The 17,932-nt window shown below is 39.9% G+C and overlaps 1 protein-coding gene across 1 annotated transcript; it reads right to left on the reverse strand.

Annotated features, from left to right (window-relative positions):
• Positions 1-1,143: 1,143 nt before the first annotated feature.
• Positions 1,144-16,698, reverse strand: LOC122758633 (homer protein homolog 1-like). Its single transcript, XM_044012898.1, has 11 exons — positions 15,605-16,698; positions 9,388-9,544; positions 9,338-9,345; positions 6,200-6,260; positions 6,025-6,117; positions 5,709-5,762; positions 4,307-4,449; positions 3,675-3,834; positions 3,478-3,588; positions 3,222-3,290; positions 1,144-2,934 (listed from the first exon to the last, which is right to left on the reverse strand). The coding sequence occupies exons 1-11, from the start codon at positions 15,607-15,609 to the stop codon at positions 2,746-2,748; spliced, it is 1,050 nt and encodes a 349-aa protein (XP_043868833.1). The 5' UTR covers positions 15,610-16,698; the 3' UTR covers positions 1,144-2,745.
• Positions 16,699-17,932: the final 1,234 nt, after the last annotated feature.

Raw genomic sequence — 17,932 nt, forward strand, 5'->3', positions numbered from 1 at the left:
TGTAAATCATGAAAACTATATCCGCATGCCTAAATGTATTGAAGTATTTATTGAGACTTCATATTTTTAAGAATTTTTTTAAGCACACAAATGTCAATGTACTTTATAAACTTTTTGTCGCTTTCTTTTTTTTGTTTGTTTTGTCTCCTACCATGACATTCCTCTCTGCTTTCTATATCCTACGTAATATATATATATTTTGTGTCCTTTTAAAAATAAAATAAAGAAATAAACAAACCAACAAAATGGTTTTGAATGTGTTTTTTTTTGTTTCGTTTTCTTTTTTCTTTGTTCTTTTAAACGAATCAGACTTTAGTTCAGGTGTTCAGGATTTTGCAGCACTCAAAGGACACTTATTTAGCATGTAGATTTATAATTATAATCAGTACTTACACATTAAATAAACAGGCACCACAATGTAGCTTTGAGCAACTATACATTCATGTGGTTTCCAGAATGCAGATTTACACTCAATACATTACTTTAAGAATATTAATAACGGCGTTTACATATGAGCTGATCACATGATTTACCTTTTCAATTGCTTACAAAAAAATTGCTGATCCCTGAAACATGGTAGAATCATCAAGGTTTTTTTTTGCTGTCCAGACATTGAAAACCAAACTGAATAGCAGTTGGAACAAGGTCCTACTTCCTGAAACCACACGTCCGCAGAGGTCCGTGCGACACATTTAGTCATACTCACATTTCTGAAGGACGACAAGTGGACGAACATGCATCTGTGAATTGCACATGCTTCACTTTCCAGTCCAGTTGCTCTTGTTTTGGTCCAAAGAGACAACAAAGAGGATGGTAATCAGGGTCATTTATACACTGGGGGCCTTACTCTCTCACCTTTAAAGTAAATACAGTAAGAAACAACAAGTAGAACGCTCTCTTTTCACCTGAAATGATCTGCACCACGTGAAAATGAAGTCACCCAAATGTGGAAAGTGTGACCTTAGTAGCCCTTAGATTCAAGTGTTTTTATGAACTAGGCTTGACCTGACCTGGACGGGGTAATTCTGGTGGAATCGGTTTCCTTGGCAACTTCATTTGGACTTTGAAGGAGTTCCTGTGAATTAGTCCAAAAGTAAAAAAATGTAGTTAAATGGTTAGAGTGTGAAAGAACAACACGACAAGTTGATTTTCATTTTTCTTTTTACTATAAACTCAAAATTACAATTTGTGTCTTTCATCATGTAGTATAATCAACATTTAAAAGTATTATTCAAATGGGGAATTTCCAATGTTTTTTTCTTCCTCCATTTGAAGCTGTAATATTCTATATTTTTCGACGTGATAAAGTCACTGCTCAAGTCTCGCATATGTAACAGAACCAACATCAAGCCCTTAGATAGTGTTCTCCGGGTGTACGTGCTCCGTCCCTCTGAACATTGCTGAATTTTTGGCAATAGTTAATCCCACAAAAAAAAAGGTATCGCAAGTTAGCTACCGTCGATGCATCTCTGTACCAAAGGCAACATCAGCACAAATTCTGTACAGGAAAACGTCATTTGGCAAAAGAAAATGAAGAAAAGGTTTCTTTGCAAATCCGACTTCCGGTCGCCTGCCGTGTTTTCCATTTCCTTTGATAAATAGAGTTCAAAAATATTGCCTTTTTTTCAAAAAAAACAAACAAAAACAAAGTACCTTGACACCCATGTACCACACGATAAGAAGGATTACGAGATGTAAATAAAGATCTTTGCTTTTTGTACAGCTTTCATCGGTTACTTTAGTAATAAATTAAGAAAGGGAGAGAAGGATTCAATCATTGCACTTCAAGTAGCAACAGAAACGATAAGGGAAAGAAAAGCAGATCTTCTGATTCACACACACACACACACACAAACTCCATTTTTACAAGTGCACTATGATTGTATAGAAAGAAAGACGACTGAATAAAATCCCAAGATTGGAGTAAAATTACCTGAAAGTGTTGTTGTGTACCCTCTGATGCTGATCCCTTATCTTTTTTTTGTATTGCTTTTATTTTGTAGAAGAATAGAAGACGTTCTGTCGTCGTCGTCCCTTTTTTTTTTTTTTTTTGGTTCGTGGTCCTTTAGTGGATTTCAGTCACAGGAGGAACACTGCTAGTTGTTCTCTTCAACACATTTGATTCTCCAGAGTTCAAATAATAATAACAATAACAACAATAACAATAATAATGATAATAATAACAATAATAATTAAAAACGATTGAATCTCAGGGTATAAGAAAAGCTTGAGTCCTTCTCACCTGACTCTTTAAAAGTGTTCATTTGGCTGATGAAAAAGAAACCAAAGAAGAAGATGGGAGGGGGGCATAATAATGGTCCGCTCCGGGTGTTTACAAAACTGCACCAAAGCCAAGCTGAAAGAGTCCAAACATAGGAAGGAGCAAGAAAACGTGACATCTGCTCAAAAAGGGTAAAAATAAAGAATCCAGAGTTTCTGTGTGTGATCCAGAGTGAGGTGGAGGGAAGGCGAGTCCCGAGCAAAGCTCTCGTCACTTGGCTGTTTGTAAACAATGTGGCTGTAGCAAAAATGTGTGTACCGTTAATGCATAACACGTGTAAACATACCCTCTCGCACGTATCGTATACATGTGGAAATCAAACAGTAGAAGAAGACGAAAAAGAGAGGATTTCTTTCTTTCTTTTTTTTTTTACATGTCGGTGATGAAATGAGCGCCAACATGCAGGTGGAGCTCTTTCATTGGAGCGGCTGGTTGTGTTAGTGTGTGTGTGTGTGTGTGTCTCTCTAGCTACCCTCGATGAGCTTGGCCAGCGTGTCCCGCAGCTCGGTCAGCTCGAAGATCTTGGTGTCCAGCAGCTCCAGCAGGGAGCGCAGACTCTTGCGAAAGGCTTCCGTCTCCTGCTGGCTGCTCTCCAGACGCTGCTCCAGGTCGCCCAGCTGGGCCTCCAGCACCTGGCTCTTCGTTTCTGCTTCCTGAAGCAAAACCAGAGGACACATTTATTTGTTTTTCCCACATTTAAATGATACGGTTGATGGAAATTGTTACAATTTGGATTCAGAGATTGTGATTGTATTGATTTTTAAGTGTGTAAGAATGATTGATATATAATGGTGAGACTACTCCGCTCACTCTTCCCCTCAACTACGGTGGCCTGCACGTACCAGAAAACTGGAAATCTATTGATGCAGAATCTTATTATAAGCTACTCCACCTAGTGTCTCACCATTAGCACCAATTTTACATGCCCCAAAATTTGTACTAAGAGTCCTTGACTTGCCTGTAGTTTCTCTTTTTGAGACTGGAAAGCGCTCTCCAACTTCTCCAACTCCTGACAAGAGCAAAATATGATGATGTATACGTTTGAAACTGTACTGTGCATGACTTCTACATATAAACACTTAAACCATTGTCAGTCGAGTTCCATACACCACTCTCTGTATGTCTACATAGCAGTGTTTAGATCGTGTGTAGCCTGGCGTCACATAACCATATATACATTGTGATTGTGAACAAACCTCCTCTTTGGCCTTCAAAGCAAACTCCAGCTCTTCTATTGTTTGGTTAAGTTCTGTCTTTTGAGATTTGATGACCGTAGTTTGACCGCTCACACACTCCAGCTCTGTCACCTGGAAAGCAAAGATTATTCTTTAGGTTCTTTATAAAAAAATGTAAAAGAAGAAGAAAGAGAGAGCACATTTCATGTGTCCGTTACCCGCTTGTGTAGCCGCTCCGCCTCCTCCTGATAGGCTGCCAGCTGCTGCTTCCACTGTTTGACGTTGGCCGTGGACTCGAGCAGAGCTGCCGTCAGTTTGGCATTGTTCCCCTTCAGTGCTGCAAGCTCCGCCTCCCAGTGCTTATTGATGCAGGGTGAGCTGAAAAAAAAAGAAAAGAAAAAAAGGCTGTGTGAGATTACTAACATTTATGTCCTTTTTTAATCTGATAATCTGAGAATATTCAATGAAGAATTTGCTGAATAAAGCTGCTCGTTACACCGTTTTGCATTTCAAGAGATTAAAAAGATAGATGTGATTTGAAATGTTTTTACAATTTAAATAAACATGTGCAGTTGCGGCATTAAATGTTTTACAAACAACTTTAAAGGTCCAATGTACAACATTTAGGAGGGATTATTTGTGATAATCTGCAGTCTCACCATGAGATGTCACTAATTCTTACACACCACATTAATAAGATACAGACTGAACACATGCTCTGCGCTAATCTGAGCGCAGATCAGTTCACTGAGGTCGCATTCTCATTTAAAAACAGAATGTAGGAACAAACACAGCCGAAACACACGCTTGCGTCGCTCTGACCTCAGGTTCCCACCCGCCTGTGGTTTACCTGTGTGAGAAAGGCAGTGCATTCTGGGAAGACTCTGCTCTGGCTTCGGCGTGCTGCGGTGTGTCTGGCGTGACCGCCTCGCTGTCTGTGCCGTTGATGCTCTCGGGGGACACAGGTGACAGCAGATCCCCCGGGGCTGACTCCTGGGTTTGACACATGATTATCGTCCTCATCATCATCATCATCATCAACAGTCATACTGAGAGCGAGACGAGAAAACACTCGTCGTTCTCACATCTGTCTGTCTGTTCAACATGGAGCCACACGAGTCAATTTATCTTAGCACAGAGACTGGGAGAAACTGCTAATCTGGCTGTTTACATTAGATAACCTTTAAAACCCTGTTCAGACTTAGTATTAACATCTCTCCTGAGTGATACGATCAAGTGAAGGGTCGCCAGGTATGTATGTGAGGACCGTCGTGAATCTTATCACAGGTCTCATCACAGAAAACAGATTCAGGAGTTTGGTTCCATTCCATTTAGTTTAAGTTGTTCAAGTCTAAAACACTCGACACTTTCATGTGAAGAAGCTTCTTCACGCTTCTTTTTGTGATTTCTACAACAACAAATCAGACTTTAGCACAGCACGGTATGCTGATACACTTTTGTATGAATCAAGAAAAAAAGGGCATAAAACAATATTGATTACTGAGCTTCGAGTGTTGCCGTGTTGGCAGTTTTTAACTTATGCCAATTTAAATAAAGTAGAGCTATTCATTGTTTTATGATTGTGTGCTCTCAAAAAACCTCGCTATCTGTCTGTAGATTCATTCTATTATTTTCCCTTGATGGCGTGTGCTCTGTTTTGCAAATTAAAATATTTCAATATCAACAAGCTTGTGTGATGTCATTTGTTGACACAAACTGGAGGGTGGTGAGAAAGAGGTTTAAGGAGAGATGAGGTTATTTTGTCCATCACACATTAGGATCAGAGGCTGATGAGAGAGTGGTACCCAGAAACTACTGCCGAGGTCAGACTACATGATCTTTTGGTCTGATATGATGGTCACTACGTCACGTTAGGTGATCACCGTAGTCTACGCTGTGGTTCTCTCAGGGGGTGTCGGCCTAACTGACTGTAAACAATCAACAGCATCTGAAGCGATGTGTATGATTGTGTTTCATGTGATTGGAGGTCGTGATCCATCCTTTATCGATCCTTGATTGCATTCACTAGGCCCGAACACCCTACGTCTGTCAGATCAGACCATATACGAGTCTGACCCCGGCATGAGAGTGGTTTATTACACCAAAAGGATAACATTTCTATAATTAATGTCCCACAGAAGACAAATGCTGCAGGGGGAGACACCAGAAGGAAGAGTGGGGAAGACTGAAGGGGAAAAAAGGGGGTCACCAGACCAGAGTCATGAAAATGAATCTTTCCATTTCCTTTTTACCTTCTTTTTACCAGGTTTGTTGACTGACAACACATTCCTTTTTACAGGCCCACTCTGACGATAAGGAGGTTGTTTGCTTTGTAAAACGTATTATATCAAGATCAAGATGAGCGTTAGACATCAGATCAGTTTACGGTAGGAAAGGATTAGCTTTGCCTGGAAACACTGCAGACATTTCACATTAAGAGTTTCTACGTTTGTGTCATATCTGATCTAAATAAATAACATCTAAGATGATTTTTATTTATTTTCTATAAAACCCTTCTTAAATAATTCAATACAAATAAGCTTCATTGCTGATGGTGTCGTTGTTTACCTGAGAGGGAGTGCTGGTGAGTTCCATCTTCTCCTGAGACTTTTCCTTTGCTAACCGCGCCGCCTCCTTGAACTCGGCAAACTTATCTGCAAACTAAGAAGTAACAAGAGTAACTCAAAGCGCGCCGACCTGCGTATGTCACGTGATCATTACGAACCACCCTTCATGTCCTTACCTTGACCAGGTGACTCTCGGACGAGAAGCCCAGGCCGTAGACGGTGTTCGCCCGACTGTCTCTTGACGACCAGCCGAGGGTTCCGACGGTTGATAGCGCATGTGAACCCCGCAACAACCTGCCAAGTCGGCGCTACTTTTCCGATGTTTTGCAATTGAATAAATATCTGGTTGCCATGAATACTGGCAAGTTTGTTAAAGTATTTTAACATCTTAGTAGAGCTTGTCAGGTATTGTTTCTCATATTTGTTGTGTAGTTTTATTGTGAAGGGAAGTGGCGCGGTTGTTGATGCCGGAAGGAAGGGTTGTTGACTTTATTTACGTACCCAGTATAGACGCCCTTATCTCGGTTACAGTAACTTTGGCAGGGTATTATTTTTATTTATGTTAATGTTTGTAATTTATGATCCAAACTTTCTCACAGGAGTTTAGTGAGTTGAGGGAGTTAAACTGTACTTTCATTTAGTTACACACTTGCTACAAGTGGTAAAGGTTTCTAAAAACCTTTACTTGTAGTTGGTTACTTGTGTCTTATGTGACCTTGTTATTTGGAGGTAAAACATGTTTTGAAAATAAAGGAAGACATTCAAAAATTCAGCTTGCGTGATTTTCATTCTGTACAAACTTTTATCATCTCATAAACTTTTTTTTAAAACATATATCGATATCGGTAGATATCGGTTATCGGCCATAGCAGCAATATTAATATCGGATATCGGTATCGGCGGAAATAGTCATATCGGTGCATCCCTAATATATAGTTCAGGAATCAAGTCCAGATATCAATACCATGAACATATTTAGTCAATACCCAGCCCTAACAGAAAACACGAGAGAGAGATTAAATGAATAATGCACTATATTATACCTATCTCATATATTATTTATCAATTTATTTGTATCTGTTACAGAATGGGCCGTCTCAAGAGTCTTGAAGAAAGTCTGAATTGTAAATGAAATTGAATTTAAATGAATTACAGCCGTGGAGCACAGTTTAGTCCAGAGACACTTTCAGCTTTGAGAAGAGTGTGGCACAGAAGTTTGTTGGTTTAGAAACATCTTTTTTGATCTTTCACTTTTCCAATTTCCCAACAGACGTTGACTTCTTTTGTGTTTTATTTCACTGCTCCACATTTCACTGAATGCACTGATGCCACTTTACGAAAAGGTGTAAACAACACGTTTCTGTTCATGTCTGGAATGGAGAAATCGACACAGTCTGAGAGGTTTGCCTCTGTGTGACGTCTGTGTCTCAGCGGAGAGAGGACTCTGTCTACGTCCTCCAACACCAGCCCACCCAATCTCTATTTCCAGCTGAACACAGCAAGACTAACTTGCTGTGTTCAACAACAGGAGAGGCTCACTCTTACATAACTGTGCTAACTCCACCCCGGCACCTCTCTCAAGACTGAAATACTCACTGCCACATAGCTATGACAGGCCCGGCCGCCCCTTCACTGCCTTCGCACAAAGAGGCCAGAAGTCAGACACGCTCAATGAAGAAATCATAGATATACTCAATATACACTATAAAACCAATGTTTCTAATTGTTGTTGTTGTTGTTGAGGATCCGGTGGAGATTCTTATTTAGGGCTGTGACAATCACCAGGTCAATAATAGAGTTCAAGCATTTGCCAGCAATGCAGTTTTTATTATGAGAAAGAGACATTTAGGTTGGTTTGTTTTTTAAATCATGACATTATGAGAAACAATTGAGAGAATATCACTGTTTCTAAGTCGAGTTTAAATGAAATGCAGTGTTGTAATGTAACAAAGCACAAATACTTTAGTTTAGTTTGAAGCTTTTTTCAATTTTAAGCTTCTTAAATGTCAATATTTTCTTCATTTCTTTGCTCTGGATAACAAAGAAATCATTACAAGTTAATCATTATGGTTAGTGGACAAAACAAGACATTTGAGAACATCATCATGTCCAGGTTTGAAGAACACAGATCAACATTTTTTTAAGGTTTTCTGATATTTTATGGACCAACCGATTAATCGATAAATCGAGAAAATAATTGACAGATTCATCGATTAAAATAATCGTTATTTGCAGCTCTAGTTAATTTACATAAGTACATCTGTACTTTTCCTTGTTATTTATATTTCTAGCAACTTTTACTTTTACTCCACTACTTTCCCTCTGACTATCTTTGTTACTCCCAAATAAAATCAGAAGAAGAGTTGGTATTATGGTCTGTATTTACATAGAGCTTGTCTAGTCTTGATGAGCTGCTTTACGCTACAGTTTTCACTCATTCACACATCGCTGCTACATGGGGTTAAGTGTATTACTCAATGACACATATAAACAAGCAGAGCCAGGAATTGAACCCACAACTTGCCCTACCACTGAGCCACCATGGCTCAATCCTTACTCCTCACTTTTTTTATACTTTTACTTCTAAAAAATGAAGTACATTTTATATCAGAAAATGACTTAAGATATTTAATTACAGTAAATATATACTTTAAAACTTTTACTTAAGTAATACTATAAAAAGGTGACTTCAACTTCTACCAAAGTCATTTTCTGGTAAGATACTTTTACTTTTACTCAAGTTTCCCTTTTAGGTACTTTATACAAGACTGATGAGATGTGACATTCTCGTGGTGGATTGGTTAATTAACATACTGAACTATAATAGATTTGCTAAAAGAGGAAGTTGCACAAACTGGGAGGCTTTTAAGAACCTTATTGAAGAGGCGAAACCAAAGTTCCAAAAACAGTTGTGACCAGGGTTCCCACACCTTGTTTGACACCAAATACAAGGACTTTACAAGACCAATTCCCTTAAATTCAAGGACCGAATGTGCTGACACAGGTTAAGATGGGAAGGCTTGTAGGCCTTGTCTACATAAATCAAACAATGCAGGGCACATGAAATAGTAGGTGGCGTCGCAACAAACATAATTATTACCTGAACTTATTTCTTGCATAAAATTCAAGCACTTTCAATGACTGATGTCTATTTATGGCAATTCTCAAGGGCCTTTTAATTCAAATTCATAAACCTTTAAGGATTCCAAGGACCCATGAGGTATTGGTATGTTCATTATCCCAGGGCTTGGAAAAGCCACAACTGAATACGGTAACAGGACAGAATTAGAAACAATATGAATGAATATTCTTACATGGTATGCTGTTTAAGGGAGGAAACGACACTGAAATGACGAGAACAAACCTTAGATCCATCCAGGCTAATGATGCGATATACATTCCTGGTACTGTCGAAGAAGTAGGACACCGTGACCGCATGTTTACTCGTGGGGACCCAATTTTTCTTGGTGTTGGGGTCAATCTGGAAGACGTGGGCCCGTGTGCTGAAGATGGGCTGCTCTCTGCAGAGAGAGAGAGAGAGGAAGATGGAGAAATCAGTGTCACGCTGTAAACTTCAATTCTGCGGTCAAGCTGGTTTAAATATATGCAGCAAGGAACCAAAACAGTGGCCTGTAAGGACATTTTTAATGGTTAGATGCAACAATAGAAAGTTAAGTTTGTGTGTGAGAGAGAGTCATCACTGTTGTTGCAGACATTCCAGCAAAGGCCTTGGGGCTCAAGTGAATATATTATCTGTAAGTATTTTTGTACTTGTAAAAGTTTCTTTTTTGTTGTCTTAAAAGATTTCTATGTACTTTCCTCTGCTTTTATATGACTTTCAACACACATAGAAACACTAATGCACACTCATTTATCGGTTTCAACTGTTGTATGTTTCTAAAACACGAGTTGACCATCGGGCTGTTATGTACGTGCAGAGAGCAGAGAGCACTTTTAACTACTGTTGACAACAGGTGAAGACAGACTGACACAACAAACCACTGAACTCCACGCGGTTCATCAGCCTGCAGCGGCTTTCACACTTCATTAACAAACACAAACTGAGAGCACGGATCCGTTTGCAGAGTTGCTTTTCAGTACGTCTCCCACACAAAAGTACCTGCTAAATTCTAGGGATGTCCGATATCACAAACTCGAGTAGTTGCAGATATCAGCAAGATTCTGCCACTGCCACCTTCATGTACTTTTGCTTGGTTTCGCTCTAACCTACTCATTTATAGTAGGATGCCATGATCAAAGAAACAACAACAAACACTTGAGAGAATTGAGAATCTTTCCCCGCCAGAGTCTAATTGCTAAAAGTGTGTCTGTGAGCAATTCATCGACGCTTACGATAACTTAAATCTTAATTAAAGATGCCTCTATAGTAGAATTCAACCAGAAATATGCAAATATATCCACAAACATTTAATAGCAATCCAACCAGGGTGGTGTCAGGATTAGCAAATTCATTCGGAGTCAGCTGGGAAAAGAAGCACTAAACCATATGTTCACATATTATAATAAAAGATATAAAAGAGAAAGAGAAAAGCATCATGACTGTATCTACAACATTTTGCAATGACCCAGTCTGGATGCTGAAATTAATAGAACCAATAAAAGGTGGTGGACAGCAGCAGCAGCAGCAGCAGCAGCAGCACAATTTCAAGACAAAAAGCAAATGTGTTAAACTTCAAAGCTCAACCTCAAAACGCTGTCTTGCCTGGGGAAGGAAAAAGTGGAGTATTTTATGGAGGAAGGTGAGAGAAAAAGCAGCTTCCCACATCCCAGGACATCCATAATTCACTTCCCTGCTGTGCTGTTGTAATACCAGTGACTGGAGGAGAAGAAGATAACAGAAAAGTGTGTTGATGTTTGAATGTACAAGCACACAAAATCCCCCTTCCCTTGTGTGGCACACGAGAGCAGATCAACATATCCAGTTCACACAGTGCAATAATAATGCTGTATTAAAGTGAGCTTTCATTTTCAGATAAATAAAACAAGCCAGAGTCAATATTAGGACTATAAGTGATTAACCATCATCCAACCTTTGAAGAAAAAGTCTTTACCATCACTTTTTCTACCATCTATTATTCTTTGTGTTGTGTCAAATCCTCTTAGCACCTCAAGCGGCAAAAATGTCCATGTCCATCTATATAAACAGCAAGTAAACAATAGGTTAAATTAGCATCACTCATATTCTGTATTCCCATAATAGACCTCCACTAGCTATTTAGTATACAACAAGTAGTTTTAAAAGAATAGCTGTAGAAGGTTTAAAAGAGAGAGAAAGATTGGATCATCTTTCTTCAAACCCACTGCCTCGAGTTGGCGGCGGAAATAAAATCATGCCTTTTTAAAAGCAGGAAACCTACAGGGCATATATGCTAATTTTAAAATCAGCACGTAACAAGTAATGTTTTTGTTATACATGTGTAGGTGTGTGCACAGAGAGGGTGAAGTGAGGCAGTGAAGGTAACCTAAAAGCACATGTGCCAACATACAGGAAGGTTAGAAGACTCAAATGAGTTTTATGCATCGGTCTGTGGTCTGAATGGACATGAAAATCCACAAGTTTGGATAGATTTTTACTTTAGAGTTTGAAACACAGAACTAATGCATGAACACAGCTCAAAATAAAGACAGATATTAAGTATTTAACTACATATTTAAGGGAAAAATAAAATAATTCAGTTGTACAGTTGTTGGTTTTCTTGCTGCAAGGGCAAGAGTGCTAACCACTACCAAGGGATATTTGAGTTACCTTCATTATGAGATATGCACAAATTACGTTGCAATCTTCCGGTAAAAATCCAGTATGCAAGCAAAGGCTATTTTCGTACAAACATCCATTAAATATTAATATTTTGAGAGCTTCAGAACTGACACAATCAGTCATGGGGACTCCAATGGCATCACTGTAAGCTCTGAGATATCAGAAAAATGTGTCCACTAACAATAAAAAGGGAAAATAATCAGCAGATGAGTCAACGCTGAAAAGAACAATAATCTGCAATACACGCCTATTACAGCTGTTTCATCATGTAACTCGTGATTTGCTAATTAGCATAGCTGAGGTTGAAATGAATGCAGTTAGTTTTGCAGGACTATCTGGGAGAAATCTTATCACGATATGCTTTTTATGTCCTTCGACGTATCACAATTTAAATCAAACCAATACTTATGTCAAGCGCTGGGCAATATTGAATAAAATTCTGTCGATTCCATGTATTTTCAATCAATATATATGTATTGATAATATTAAGTGTATTCAATGTGAAAAATATGATGATAATCGATGCAAAAACCTTTAAAACCAGGAAAAGTCATCTCAAAATCTAAGAACATAACTTGTCTCATGTCACAATATAGATATTATCAATATCATTGTCCAGCCCCAGGTTAAATACCAACATACAACTGCACCTATGGATTATTTACAGAATCCATAAATTACAATACATCTTTAAATATTTATCATTACCAAAAAGAACACAAAAACAGTAAAAAATGTGCAAAGGTTGCTTTGAAACTTCATGTCAAGCACTGCATCAGGTCACAGAAACTGTTGTCCTCCTTTACTGAAGTCTGTCTAGCTGGGGAACTACATTAGATTTGGTTGCTTGACAGGGACCAGATTGTCCCAAAGTCTTATTCTCTGGGTCACACAGACTGTTGCTCTCTGTGGGATGAACCTGTCATTACATCTCAGCGTGTTAATTAAAATCAGCAGAACGGAAACTCTGCAGATGTTATTTTAAGAGTGACAGTTCAATCAGAGAGTCGGCGGCAACGTGAGGGTGTGTATGTAGGACTAACACCAGCTCACACACATACACTTGACAGCTCAGCAGGGAAGTGCACGGAAAATAATTCATGTCAAATACAGTAAACAGGATATTTGTACAGTACAGTACATGGGCGAGTATTTAGATACCAAGAAAGGAGAGAAGATGAAAATAAATCTGAGGTGTGCATGAGTATCTACTATATTTGTGAGTTTCGTGTGATTCGATTATTTTTATCATGTCTGTTCGTCATATAAATTTAATTCTAGGCATAATTCGCTGACAGTGAACTGATATCTTCCAATTAATCTGAGGCAGAAACCAGAAAAAAAAGGAGAGCATCGACCATGGATGGCATCAAGAGACTGTGTGTTGCGTTCTATGTGCTGCAGTAAATAGAATAACCTGGATCTATACAGAAACATAAGAGTCCGACAAGTTTGTGTCTATATACTTGAATGGTCCCCAAGGCCAAAGCTGCTTGTATAATAAAGGTGAAGTACATCATAATGATGCATTGTACAACATAAAATTATTTTTTTGTATATTTAAACCACTCAGAGCAAAATTGATATTTAAATAATGAATAGCAGGGAATTTAGAAAATCCTGACTACAGCAATGAGCCAGAAACTTCCTGTGTCCTAACTTAGCTGCTGCCGGCGCTGTCATGGAAACAGCCCATGTGACTCAGGTCTGGTCATGAGCTATGAACATCTTCCAACTCTGTCTCTCTCCCCGTCCTTCCCACATGCTCTCTCGCCCAATCCCATGCCGGTGTCCCTGTCGGTTAACCCACTCACAGAGGGAGGCGGCGGAGGCTTGGCAAGGCAAAAACCGTGAAACACCCATATGCCACTCACACATACACACACAGAGCACTTAGAGCTTTCAGGGGCAGACAGATAAAAAAAAAGTGTGTTTATATGATTATGTGCAAAGCATCTAGGCTAAAACACTGAATGCAATACAATATGTCCTTTTCAGATTAGTTCTTTAAGACTTGTATATAACAGAAAACAGAAATTTAAAGACATTTCAGATATTATGAAAAGAGTGAGGCACAAGCTGACATAGTCACGCACCATCGGCTGAGGAAAAAGTCCCAGATTTTCAATCTCGTCTGTTATAAAAGGAGCCTGGAGTGTTCTCTCACACCTCTTGTATCATAATTTCATCACAATTTAACAATAATTGAACATGAAATAAAGAGAGGGGGGGAAAAAAAAGCCTAACATTAACACCCTTAACAGAACAGAAGCTCCTGCAGCTCTCACAAAAGCAAAGCCTGCCTGGCTAATTAAGGGGTAACAGCAGAAACATAGTGGGGCATGTTCCCTTTCTGTGTCGGAGGAATTGATTGCAGACTGGATTATAACCATTGGCCTTGAGTATTACAGTTGAGCTTTGCATGAGGAGGTAAGCAGTTCAGCCCACCACCACCCCATCCTCCAACCACAATATGACAACAAACCAATCACAGGCTACATCATCTGCTTTCATCTGGAATAAGAACTAGGTCGCTCTTGATCAGGAGAATCACCACATCTGCAGGTTCAGCCACATGCATTACACACACCAAGTGCAGCAGAGATCATTATGGTCGTGACGCTGATTTTACAGAGGTTTATCACTTAGTGGCAGCATTTTTTTACAGTACTGCTTTGACCTGTTGTCGGTCTCCTTCTAGAAACAAATGTTATTCATATATGATATATGACTACAGCTACAACCAACAATTATCATTCAGTCTTTTGCTATCTTTCCTTTTAAAATAGGAAATGCTATTTATTTTTTATGGGAACAGAATATATTCACGACACATTTGTTTTCGGAAGTGGCTGTTTATGGCCAAGTGGTAATGTGAGCACAAATGCATTGTTAACCACTTAGTAGGTGATATCAATATCAGTCAATATTCAAGGTTGTAATATCGATATCAGTGTCAAGCCATCATAAATACTCTCTTATGATAGGATTTTTCCCTACTTCATTATCCAACTAGTTGCTGCTTAATTTATATATAAAATACATATATATATATATATACACATACATATATATCTCAAACCTCTGCACTGGCCTGTAACATTAACTATATTAAAGACTAATCTATTGCCTTTTATCCTTTAAAATGTTATCTTAAAGTGTATGGAGGCTTATGAGTGGACATAAAATGAACTGAAAGCTCATGCTGCCTGTCACAACAGGCATTTTTCACACTTGCTGCAGAGTTGACAGTGTTGCAAGAACAAGAAGCGTTGGTGCCATGCTGAAATGTGTTGAAAAAAAATCAGCTCTAATGCACTAAATGTCACATAAATACTATTTAATACTCACAAATCCTTTCTTCTGGTTGGACTAATCTAATTATCTAATTGTTGAAACAGAAACATCTTGTTTTTTCTGTTCAACAAATAAACATTTGAGCTCACAGTGACTGGGTTATCATTACCTTGAACCTGTCTGTGACAACAACTGACTTCTGGCTTGTGTCATCTAACAGGTCAGTGTATGGTGGCTGTGAGTGGACATTACAACTTCTGCTGTCACTACTCCAGTGTTGTCTTGGTCAGTTTGTTAGGGACAGACACTTGAGTGCGTGTTATTCACGTGCTTCCAGGTTGACAGGGAAAACAGGAGGAACGCTGTTAGCAGGAGGAGGCTAGTTTTTGGAGCCCTACTTTTTTCAAAGTGCAGCTCAAACACACAAAAACAAACAACAGTCACACCCTGGCGTGTTGAGTGGAAAAATAAAGCATTACATTTTTCTCCATTGCCACTTACGTACCCCATTTTTGCTGGTTTCGTGGCTAAAAAGTGAGTTGAAAATGCTCCTGTCGGTGGTCTGTGGAGGGCGGTGTGAACAGGCTGGAGGCTAACTGCAGCTTTTTGATCCCCTCTCTGCCACCACTGGTAATAAGCCGCTCTGGTTGCTGTTGTGACTTCACGGCCGGTGGAGCCACAGTGCTGTTTTCAGTCCGACATGACTTGTTGATGTTGTTGTTTATGCCCTTGGGTTCATTTTGGGGAGTTAGCTTCGTTTCACCCGTGCAAACGTGCAGACATGATAACCGTGAACGCACCGCAGCTCTGTGGCAGTGGTTGCTACCGTTAGCTTGCTAAATACAACTCCTCGGTTATGGCCAAGCGAGGATTAACGACCTAAACTCTGACTGACAGGGCGGGCAGTGAAATTAAGCACCAATGCGTGAAGTTAACCTGTACAAAAACAAAGTTAAAATGTCCAAAAAAAAAAACTGCTTTGACTTTATCCATTGGTTGCTATCCCGCTGCTGCTGCTGCTGGTGCTGATGTGAGCTGTGAAATGTGACCGGATAAAAAACACCCGTCAGAGGAGAGATGCTTATCCCGAGCCGTGAAAACCCATTCACCCTTCGAGCTCAATAAAGCGACAGTTCGTAAATCCCAGTGATAGTCCCTGGCTCCTTCTTCCTCGGGGTCCGCTCTGCCATCAAATCCTCCACCTCGACCAAGGCCGTCCAAGATTAGCGAGTTTTACAGGCGCAAAACAAGTCCTTTAAAGCGGACATCTTTCATGACAGGGCTTCGTCTCCCTCGCTTCTGGAGAAAATGCAGAGAAACGCATCAGTGCATGATCCTGACATCACATCCTTCAACAGATCATTGCCCGCAAAAAATCTACGCCGGTCCCTGGTCTTATTCACTTCTCTTTTTTTCCACTTGTCACGTCGCGTAAATTGGGGGATTCAGACGATGTAGTCAGAGTCTGGAGAGGATGCTGACGCTCCATCGGACGGTTCGTCCTCACGTCATCTTTCCCGAGCCCGTCTGCCTTCTGTCAGCCCCTCTCAGCTCATTCATCAGCCTCGTCCTCCGCCGCCCCGAGGGATCGTTACATCGGCGACGTCATCGCGTTGCCGGCTGAAGTTTTGACGTAACTGGAAGTCATGTTTTTTTTTTTTTTACACATCCGCTGTGCAGAAGAAGAAATTGATTACACATGGCCGGATTAACCTTTTGGTAGTCCCGGGAACTAAAAGGGGCCCCACTAAGGGACCGTTCCAACCCCTCTAGTCTTTCATTTGCCATGTCATCCCCCATCACACTATACAACAGATATAAACAGGTGTTAAACAGGCCGACATTTTCATAGAGGCATCTGACAAAAATCGAGAAAATTTGGGGTTTTTTTTACATAAAAATGACAGACATTTTGAAATGAAAGCACATTCGCCAATAAGTATTTGTTATTGAGGTAAAACAGTGGTAGAAATAGAGGTGACCGTGCTCAAGTTTGGTTTGATAGTCAGTCAGTCATCATCTACCACTTTAACCTCCACCAGAGGGTCGCGGGGGGTGCTGTGCCAATCTCAGCTACATCGGGCGATAGGCGGGGTACACCCTGGACAGTTCGCCAGTCCATCGCAGGGCCACACACAGCTAGAGACAAACAACCATTCACACTCACACTCACTCCTATGGTCAATTTACAGTGTCCAATTTACCTAATCCCCACATTGCATGTTTTTGGACTGTGGGAGGAAGCCGGAGAACCCGGAGAGAACCCACGCACACACGGGGAGAACATGCAAACTCCATGCAGAAAGGCCCTTGTTCCAACCGGGGCTCGAACCCGGGTCTTCTCACTGCAAGGCGAGAGTGCTAAGCAATACACCATCGTGTGACCCGGTTTGATAGTTACTCATTTTATTTTCTTCACTGTCAAATGATGTAAAATGGGATTTGTGTTTAGTTTTATTAGATGTACACAACTAAAGACCAAAGTGTACCCACTTTCTGCAATGACAGGCTTGCTGACAGACTCTTGACACTGGATATACGTACACGTGGACTTGCAGCAAAATTTATATTTAGAACGAGACATTTACCTCATGCTGTTTCTTTTCTTAACAGTTCATATTATTCATTGGCTTCCGTTTATTAACACAGATTAACCTGCATTATTGTACATACCAAATGAAAGGGTGGTGAGAGTGTGAACAGATCACAAATTAACCTTCCCGCATGTTGCAAATGCTTCACATGAAACACTGGAGGACTCGTTTTCTATTTCAAGATTAGGCTGAGCATGAAAACTGGACTCAGGCACTCTGACTTAGAATGTGATAGACAG

The sequence above is a fragment of the Solea senegalensis genome, linkage group LG21 (genome assembly GCF_019176455.1).
Source record: "Solea senegalensis isolate Sse05_10M linkage group LG21, IFAPA_SoseM_1, whole genome shotgun sequence".
Taxonomy (NCBI): Eukaryota; Metazoa; Chordata; class Actinopteri; order Pleuronectiformes; family Soleidae; genus Solea; species Solea senegalensis.